Below are 10,000 nucleotides of genomic sequence, written 5' to 3' on the forward strand. Positions count from 1 at the left end.
GAGTGCCAAGGGAACCGAGGGCACCCGTGAGGGTCATGGCCCGCATTTGCTGCATCATGTCCTGCATCCACTCGACAGACACCCTCAAGGAACCTGAAATATATGTTTTACATCAATGAAGTTTCTTCTTGTGACTTCGATATAAAGTCTTCTGGCTACATCTGAAGAAGGAAAGTCCAGTCGAAGAAATTAGGAAAAAAGAATAAAATTAGTTACCAGGCAACTGTGCAGGATTAGAAGGTAGTAGATATACAGTGCCATGAATGGAAACCTAGGAAAAACAACAGCCACAGCAAAAACAATTCTTGTTTTGGCAGAAATCAGTTTCTGTTTGGAAAGGAGCATTTCACATATTTGTATTTTCCACAAAATCAAAATGTATTTGACATGGCTATCATTTTCTCATACAGCATCAGCAAAAGATGAATGATGAGTTTACTTATAAGTTGGTGTACTAAGATATGCAAAAACAAAAAAACAAAACAAATCCAAATAAAGAATATATAAAAATGCATGATCATTATCTTACTAAGCTAAATGACTAAATACAGAAATAACTGAACTATCTCTAATCCTAAAAATGAAACGGAAACCATTTGTACGTTCTGAGCACTATTTAAATAACCATGATAAAATCATCCTTGAAAAAAATAATAATTAATAAAAAAATAGTTAATAAGAAACTGCTGACTAAATACACATGAAACAGAGGCTAAGACTACAAAACATAACTCAACAACCATACAGAGCACTATGTCTTATCTCCCATGACTGCAACTTAAAAACTACTGAGATCTTTTATGTATACAGATGCATGTTGTCTTGAAGAAGGTGAAGCCAGAGCAAAAAGCATTAGAATCATCATCAGCAGAAGCAATGATGCATGTGAAGGGGATGGAGAGACAAGTAAGTGGGGGAAGAGAAGGTGTAAGTGGAATGAAGAGAAGGAAGGGAGGAAAGCAGGAAGGGAGGCAGAGAGGAAGGGAGGAATGGAAGAAGGAAGGAGGAAGAGGAAGGAAGGAGGGAGGGAGGGAGGGAGGGAGGGAGGGAGGGAGGGAGGGAGGGAGGGAGGGAGGAAGGGAGGAAGGGTGGGAGGTAGGGATGGAGGAAGGGAGGGAGGGAGGGAGGGAGGGAGGGAGGGGGGGAGGGAGGGGGGGAGGGAGGGAGGGAGGGAGGGAGGGAGGGAGGGAGGGAGGGAGGGAGGGAGGGAGGGAGGGAGGGAGGGAGGAAGGAAGGAAGGAAGGAAGGAAGGAAGGAAGGAAGGAAGGAAGGAAGGAAGGAAGGAGGAGGAGGAGGAGGAGGAGGAGGAGGAGGAGGAGGAGGAGGAGGAGGAGGAGGAGGAGGAGGAGGCAGCAGAGAAGGAGAAGGAAGTGTGAGGCAGAGGAATAGGAGGAGGAGGAGGAAGCCACAGCAGAGAAGGAGAAGGAGGAGGAGGAGGAGGAGGAGGAGGAGGAGGAGGAGGAGGAGGTGGAGGAGGAGGAGGAGGAGGTGGAGGAGGAGGAGGAGGAGGAGGAGGGAAGGAAGAAGGGAGGCAGGAGAGGGACAAGAGAACAAACACATAGAGGAGTGGGTGGATGTACAGGAGAAAGGGGAAGATAAGGAGAGGAAGAGGGCACAAGCAGAAGAGCAAGGAAAGAAAAGCAGAGGAAAGAAAAGCAAAGGAAAGAAAAAAACGTCAAGAGAAAAGGAAAAGAAATATAATAATACTTAGGAGACAGATGAGAGAAATGGAAGATGAAAAGCAAGACATGGAGCAGTAAGAGAGTGGTAAAAATTTTCTTCCATTTAACCAACATCAGATAATAACAAAGTAGTGGAGAAGTCTGTCCCAGTTCTGGTTACTACAAGCATCAGTTTACATATCTAAACTACAAGGAGCAATGCAATGCCCAGTGAGCATGCCAAGTAAAATAGCACCAGTCTTAGAGGGATAGTAACCTGGTTAATTTCACAGGGTTAAAAAACAAAACATAAATACTTGTTTATTTTAAATGTTAATAATAAATGAAGAGTAACAATGATATTAAAAGTGGCATTGATTGTAATAATAGTAGAAACTAAAGGTAGAAAAGAATCTTCTAGTCTTAAAAATCAGCTTTCAAATTCATGAATTTTTTCTACAGTTAGGTTAAAAAATACAGAAGATGCATCACATGCAATGTGAAGTAATGGAAATTAAACCTTTGAATTCACACAAACTTGTGTATCATAACACATACTTATCGACCATTGCAAAATGCCTCCACTGTTTGCACCTGTATCTATGGAAACACATGTACCTTTTAAAATGACAAAGAAAATATCAACAAGATTTCCGAGATCATGGCAATCAATCTTTTTAATGACTTAATAATATTTCTAATTGTACTCTACTATATATATTGTTTTATAAATGGTGCTAAGCCTTACATAACGCCATCAGCTGTCACCTCTAAGCTGACAAGATAAGATATTCATACTGCATTTACAACTTCAATAACTGTTAAGTAACCTTTTTTTTTGCCAAAGGCTTCATATTTGAGCTTTGAGGTTGGGAAATTAATTCTGACAATTGATACTTGGATTTTTGTATGTGTATTTCTTCTGCTCAGTCCAGGAGCTGATTGCAACTTAAGCAACTGAAGCAAGTGGAAATATGACTTTAGAAAAAGAAAAAGGAAACTGATGACATGCCAACAAAACAAAGTAAAGAAATTATAAAAGCGAGTTGATTTCCGGACTGTCATGCAAAAAAAAAAAAAAAAACTATAACTATGATACATACATAAGGCTGAAAAATATTTTGCCACTTTGTAAACATGTATCTGACTGTGCAGAAACTATTTACAAACTTTCACATGTTTATACTCACTGCTATCAATGGGTCCGAGACGTTTTGCCACCATAAATAGTACTTCTGGACACCAAAAGTGGGGGATTCTTGGGAAGATTTTGCCCGTGTCAGAGGGAAGGTGAAAGCCCAGCTCTCCAAGCAGCTGGCGGAACTTTAAGGAAGAAAAAGCCTCTTCCTGCTCACTTGTCCAGGGAACTAGAGGTATAGACTGGTTTGATACTGCAAAACAAAGGGGAAAGAAGATAAAACTAAGACACTACCAAAAAAAAGAAAAAAAAAAAAAAAAAAAAAAAAAAGAATCTTATGTATTTATCACTGAACTGTATGTTTTGCCTTTAAAAAGCAAGATTTAACAAATGCCACCAAAAAATGAAACAAAGACATACACGTGAAATGACAAGGTACAGGTTCTGCCTTTGGTAGATTTGGGCCAACCATCTTTAGCTTTGAATAACAAGCTTCTAGGAGTTGGAGTTGCAACCACTGGACCTGAGCCCCATATCCTTCTTCTTTGAGTTGGCCTGAAAGGAAAATAATATATCAAAATATAAAAGCAAAACAGTAGACTATTACTGGTTATTATACACAGTGTTCCAAAACACTTTCCTGAAAACTTATAAGGCAATGCCTCAAAGAGAGTACACACCTATAAGCATTGTAATGGTAGTGTTGTCATCCCAGTCAGTGCTGTCTTCAGTACAGGTCATGTTGCTTTCTGCACTTTCTTCTGTTTTGTCCGATGAAGCACCTAAGAACAGACATATAATATAAGTGAAAATAGTTATTTCAGAAAGGCTTTTAATTCTTTTAAGCATGATATTCCATCATATCTTGCCTGGCAGCATAATACAATTTAAACATTTTAGTGAAACTTTCTATGATATGACACCTGTCAAACTGTCTAAGCTAAAAATGTGCAACTTCATATAATAAAAGATATCAAGTATCAAATCTGATATCATTTACAACCCAAATTCAAATAACAAACCTTGTACAGAATCACTTGTTTCCTTGTGCATTGGGATGATCTTCTCTTCCATATTCTTTGCATTGTCAACCTCAGGCGCTGTCAGTTTCTTGCTTTTAAGTGGGCCAAGCAGTGGCATCATCTCATGAACTTCGTTAATGTTCTTAGAGTATTTCTTGTTGATATTCTTGAGTGTAGTTTCTGGTGCACACTGCGGAGCATCCATGGATTCCTCCGAGTCACTGCTCACTTGCATGACGTCACATTCCACACTCAGGGCCCCTTCGCTCTTGCTGGCCAGGGGCTCAATCTTGTGGTGTAAGAAAAAATTAAGATATAGGAAACAGGAAACACAAACAAAGAATCTACTCATTGTGAAAATTAAAAAATCTAAGATTCTTATGAAAATTTGAAGATTTTAAAATTTACAGAAAAATACTGCAGAAACTCACTGGTGGTATTTCAGCACAAAGTTTTGAACATTCACTTGTAGTTATAAATCCTCGGGCAAGCAACTTCTGGATAACCTGTCATGGAAAATACTAGTCACGAAAAGTACAAGTAACAAATCTATTGTATATCTCAAACATTAGTCCATTACATTAAAGGTATTACGATAAATATTCATGATGATTTTCCCTCTCTTCTGCACATGTATCCAAGCATGTATCCAGGCCCATGAAAAAGGTGTATCCTTGTGTACATATACTCATACACTTGACTATACATCACTTTTACAGTTGCAAACTTATGAACTCAGCTGAGCAATCACCTAGTATGGACTTGCACACACATTCATATATGTGTCCATAAAAATATATATATCCATACAAACACACATACACACACCTTGCTTGCATACACACTTGTACTGATATATTTTCATAAACACTTACAGGTATATGAACAAGCACACAAAAGGACTAACATGTATGTGCATTTACTCACCTATTCATATGCACATACAAAGCACATGCATATGCACATACATATACCTCCGCACATACACTCACTTGCATATGCGCGCACACACACACACACACACACATGAAAAAAAAGTTATATACTTCTTTCTTAATAGGTTCTTCTATTGAATCATCACAGCATATTTCCTTGATCTTGTCCATCAAATCTTGCTCACTGGTGGAGGCAGTGTACAGAGAGTAGAGCTGGTCTAGGTCTTCGTCCCTAAAGGCCCAAGAAGAAAAATCAGTTAGATTTAACCGATTATCAAAGTAACAGAATATCAGAATATGTTAAAAACACAAAGGTAGCATTTCTTCTAAATATCTAATAATTAATCTTTTGATTCAGAAATGTTGTTTTACTTTTAAAACTCTTTGTAAATATTCCATATCCACAGGATATACTACTCCTTTTGAAACATTTACTGAATAAACTGATACTACTACTACTTTTGCATAATAATATTGTAATCTGTTTAAACATTTCTTACGTCAATTCAATGCCAAGAGGTTCTGACACTGGTTTTTGTGTGTCTTTCTTTTCCTTATTGGGGTGTTCTGTGCGGACACGGGTGCATTTCCTTAATACATATTCTATGAGATCTGCCCAGTCCTGAAACAGTTAATCTTTATTTAGCATATGTATTAATAAACAGAAGCATAATGAAATCTTGAAACTTATAACCAGTTACAAAATTCATACCATATTGTTGGGATCATATCTTCCATACAAAAGTCAAGAGATATCTGAAGATAAATGATGCATTAATAAAAACTTACTGCACACAATTCAAAGCCTTCTTTCCAAATGCGTAGAAATACTCTCAAAATTGGAGGCTGCAGTAAAACATTAACATTACGTAAGTCTCCTGCAATGTGGTGCATCATTGTGAATATGCAATCATTTACAGTTTCATCATTGATGTTGAAGTTTTCAAGGAGACGGCCATATTGACGCATCATGTCCATGGTGGCAAACCTAAAAGCAAAAGAATAAACGAATATAACAATATGGAATAGATAGAAATAATCTTGTCAATATATTCAACATTCATTACTAAGCCACAATTCAATCAAGTTACAAAAGACTTATCCACTTACTGCTTGATATGATTTACAATGTTGAAACACTGCAAGGATGAAGTTGTGAGGTTGTTTCCCTCCTGAGTTGTCAAGAATCGATGATTTGTCGTAATGAGATCTTGGAGATAATTGAGGTTCAATACTCCTGGCCTGTACATCCGTATCAACAAGACAAACAACTGTCTAACTTCAACGAGTTGCCCAAGTTCCTCTGTAAATAAATATGCTCTATATTTATAAAAAAATCTATTTGTCATTAAATGTTGTCTCAGACCTATCATATCCAAGTGATACTATCAAAAAACTAAAGAATGTGAAATCATTACATTAACAACTATAACATTCAATTTTTCATCTCTCTTCCCTCCTTGCGTTTCTCTGCACTCACTAATTATCTCTAATTCAAGTAATGTGATCAAACCTTTTATCTGCAGTAAATTCCCAGCATTACATAGGTTCTGCTCCTTCTTCAAACAGACATCTAAAGCTACAAAAAATTCTCTAAGAGCTGTAACCACAAGATGCAGACGTCTGACATGAGGGAGCAGGTTGTCTTCACCAGAACGGACTGCTTGTTCCAGTTCTTCTTGCATAACTACTCCTTCATATACCAAGTAGGAAACCACCTGGAAAAAGGATTCTACATCAGCATATGGTTTCAGGCTGAAATTTTGCAAATTGTCTAATTTACTGTATAAACTTCATATACACACAACCATCAATTTACAAAACATTTGGCTTTTGTATGTCTGAGATTCAGGTAAAATAATATAGCACAACATATCTAAATATAAAATGTGTTAAATAAGGTATTTTGATATTTCAATTTATATAATTATTGGAATATATATATTTTTCAATCAAATTTAAAAGCTTTAGAAAACTTTAAACTTTGTAAATTGAAGCGAGTTCAGAAGAATTTCCAATCATTACAATAAATAAAAGTAATACCAGAAATAGTCTACAAAATATCAGTATCTTTGAATGAACATTACTCATACTTACATCTACAGATAAAACTGGACAAATTTGCGAAAGCTCCAAATCCAGCTCAACAGCAAAGCGCAGGAAATATGTTATGAGCCACAAAACATGAGATTTGTCAAGATCAATCTGGTAGGGTAACATAACTTGTAGTCTCAAACCCTGTACCATATTAGAGTACCCATTAAGCATAAAGTCCACAGTGAACTCCTTCAGCAAGTTTGAAATATCATCTGCTGTTGGATGATGATGCAAGAGGGCTTTTGCCTTTATGCTATTGCTCTCTTTGCGCTTCATCAATTTACTCCGCTTGATGTTTCTTTCCTGCAGCGCCTTCTGCAACATTTTGGCTGGTCTTGGCTTACTCAGCATCTTGTGAGGCTTCTGATGGTGTGGTCGCTTGGCATGGGGGCCCTCGTCACATTCTGAGCCGGTAGAGTTACTGGATTCATTATTCTCCTGGCTCTCTGAAAGCATTTTCTGTGACATTGTATGTCTGGATCTTTTCTGACCTGTTAGTGGTTTGTTCTTAAGCAACTTTGGTAACTGAGGTGGAGGCTTTTTCTCACTTGAATCCCCACTGGACCCTGACTCCTCCTTGTTTGGGGGTCTCTTGATGGATTCCTGTGATGAACACATTTGCTGATTAACTTCCTCATCCATTTGCCCCATATCATCTATGGTCTCTACTCTCAATGGTGTTGGGTCACAGCCACCATCCTCCATCAGCAATGAGCCAACAGCTGTTAGAATTTCATCTTCAACATTATGAATATACTGTGGAGGATTTGGATCCCGACTATCAATGTCTATCTGTGATATTGGGGATTCCTGGCCCATTGCAGGCACTGGACTACTACCTTCACTTCCCCCTTCACTTCCTCCACTTCCTCCTGGGTCACTTTCTCTTTCACTCAGTTCATCTTTCATGTCACATGCACTATCCTTGACATTGTCAAATCCTAAAGGAGAAGTTTCCATTCGGTCTATAGATACATTTTCAAGTTTATTTTCACTATGTTGTACATTTATCTTCTGGACTTGGTCCAAATTGTTTCCTGATGATGTCTGATCAGTGGAATATTGCTGACTATCATCATTTGTAGAAGTGGAATTCCATGTTTTCTGCATACCCATATGCTGACTAGTGCCCTCAGAGACCGACTCTTCGGGTGACGAATCCATGTTGGAACCTGAGCGACCAAACCCACTGTCCTTGCAGCTGTCCTCTTTATCTGTCTTTGCAATCCTTGAAGTGTCTGAATTTTCATTATTTTCATTTGCATTTGGATGAGTCTTCTCCCCTTTGTTAACACTGTCAACAGGAGATAACCTTTCTGAGGAGTCCGATACTGGGTCAGATGTTGAGATGGCATCCTGTGAAGACAACAAGAGCAGGTGTTCAAGTCTGATAAAATAGATTTCTGTGATTACTGAAATATCCAACTTTATGCTTCTATACAGTTTCATTCACATAAAGTGAGACAAAAAAAGTCTACTCACTGAGGATGACGATGACATGGTGTTGTTCTCATCATCCTCTGAACTCTCCGAGAGTGAGGATTCCAACCATTCATGAATAAGCTTTCGAATTGTGCTTTGCTGCTGCTCACGATACATCAAGGAAACAAGCTGCACTAGGGTGACATTCCACAAATGCTGTGAAAAAAAAGATCCTTTACTAGTGCTATCATATATACAGTAAGGCTGATGAAATGAGAGATCAAAATGAGTCTCTTGGTTTAAAAAATTGAAAATGAAAAATTGTAATCTGGCTTTGAGAAGTATTGATACATATTTGGAAAAAAAATCTAATTTAGGTACAAAACACATTAAAATCTTTATAGTGATCCCTAAACCTGGAAGTACAAAATTGATAAAAAAAAAGAAGTACAGTGAACCCTCATTTTTCGCGGGGATTACGTTCCAAATAGAACCCGTGATAGGCGAAATCCGTGTAGTAGTAACCTTTATTTTTTTTACAATTATTATACAATGAAATACTCTACAATACATTGAAACCAAAGAACAAAACCTTTTTACAGGCCCAAGTATTTGTTTAACAAATAAAAGTACTGTATAAACGTTTTTTACAAGTAACTACTGTACTGTAAAATAATAATTTTAATCATCAATATGAACTGAAGGCTTTATGGGTTTTAGAGAAAATTTGCAAACTTAAATTTGGCAAGCTGTTTTATGTACATGTACATATTAAACTGTAACGTTATTGACACACAGGTAGAGAAGCGGAGAGACTGTTTAGCCAATTAGAATGCAGAATACAATGCATAATGCAAATCCGTGAAGCAGCGAGAACGTGAAAGGTGAACCGCGTTATAGTGAGGGTTCACTGTAGTCGAAGAAGTTAATAAAAAGTATTTTAACTTAAAAATAATTACATATGTGGATGGTGATACCATGCTAGAAAAGTGATAATAATTTGCAAGTATGTCATTATACTTCAATATGAAACAGAAAAGAAAAAAGACAAAGACAAACCCACCTGCTGGTCACAAGTTAGCAACTGTATCAAGATATTGTCAAATCTATGAGCAAACAGGTTCCACATAATTTGGTCTTCTGTCAAAACATCTGGACTTGTTCCAGCCTGAAAGAAAGAGATGAAGATAATGTGTCATGTGAAAGGTAAATTATTTCCTCCTTTATAATTTGTCAATTTTTTTTTCTTCTTAATTTCCCAACATTAAAATAATCAAAATGCAAAGCTGTTCACACCCAGCATAATTCATCATGTAATCTGTAAAACAAACTATACAAAACATCACAGGTTTACTCATCTATTGGAAATATAGCCTTACTATAAACTTCTAAATTTCTCTTACATGACAGATTTGCTTCCACTCAACCTATAAAACTCTATGAAAACCAAACTAAAACTATGTCCATACCTGCTGATTTGAGGATGAGGATGATGTTGGTGGATTGTACATGGCTTTGTTAATGAGTGGGCAAGGGATGTTGCTCACATGAAGGAGGTTTCTCACGAGCAACAGGCAATGGTTGATAAGTTCACACTCGGCAAGGCTTAGCACCTTGGAATCCTGGAAAAAAATATAAACATACATAAGGAAATGAATGGTAAATAATTATGCTTTTATGTAATATGGGTAGGGGGAAGAAAAAGAGAAAAAGAAAGAGAAAGAA

General features: G+C 37.2%; 1 protein-coding gene across 5 annotated transcripts in view; it reads right to left on the reverse strand.

Annotated features, from left to right (window-relative positions):
- tim (timeless) overlaps nucleotides 1–10,000 on the reverse strand; it is a 25,670-nt gene that overhangs the window by 9,470 nt on the left and 6,200 nt on the right. For 3 of the 5 annotated variants that reach the window (XM_070116985.1, XM_027374829.2, XM_027374828.2), the window contains 15 exons: nucleotides 9,745–9,897; nucleotides 9,339–9,443; nucleotides 8,336–8,491; nucleotides 6,854–8,209; nucleotides 6,270–6,474; nucleotides 5,867–6,059; nucleotides 5,546–5,744; nucleotides 5,257–5,378; nucleotides 4,868–4,988; nucleotides 4,253–4,327; nucleotides 3,822–4,110; nucleotides 3,480–3,581; nucleotides 3,220–3,354; nucleotides 2,852–3,052; nucleotides 1–93 (listed from right to left, as the gene is read on the reverse strand). The exon at nucleotides 1–93 is cut by the window's left edge and continues 1 nt beyond it. In XM_070116985.1, coding sequence (XP_069973086.1) covers nucleotides 1–93; nucleotides 2,852–3,052; nucleotides 3,220–3,354; nucleotides 3,480–3,581; nucleotides 3,822–4,110; nucleotides 4,253–4,327; nucleotides 4,868–4,988; nucleotides 5,257–5,378; nucleotides 5,546–5,744; nucleotides 5,867–6,059; nucleotides 6,270–6,474; nucleotides 6,854–8,209; nucleotides 8,336–8,491; nucleotides 9,339–9,443; nucleotides 9,745–9,897 — 3,505 coding nt within the window. The remainder of the gene's footprint in view (nucleotides 94–2,851; nucleotides 3,053–3,219; nucleotides 3,355–3,479; nucleotides 3,582–3,821; nucleotides 4,111–4,252; nucleotides 4,328–4,867; nucleotides 4,989–5,256; nucleotides 5,379–5,545; nucleotides 5,745–5,866; nucleotides 6,060–6,269; nucleotides 6,475–6,853; nucleotides 8,210–8,335; nucleotides 8,492–9,338; nucleotides 9,444–9,744; nucleotides 9,898–10,000) is intronic. The other 2 variants (XR_003477284.2, XR_003477285.2) reach the window with 1 other exon arrangement.

This window comes from Penaeus vannamei, chromosome 39, assembly GCF_042767895.1.
Source record: "Penaeus vannamei isolate JL-2024 chromosome 39, ASM4276789v1, whole genome shotgun sequence".
Taxonomy (NCBI): domain Eukaryota; kingdom Metazoa; phylum Arthropoda; class Malacostraca; order Decapoda; family Penaeidae; genus Penaeus; species Penaeus vannamei.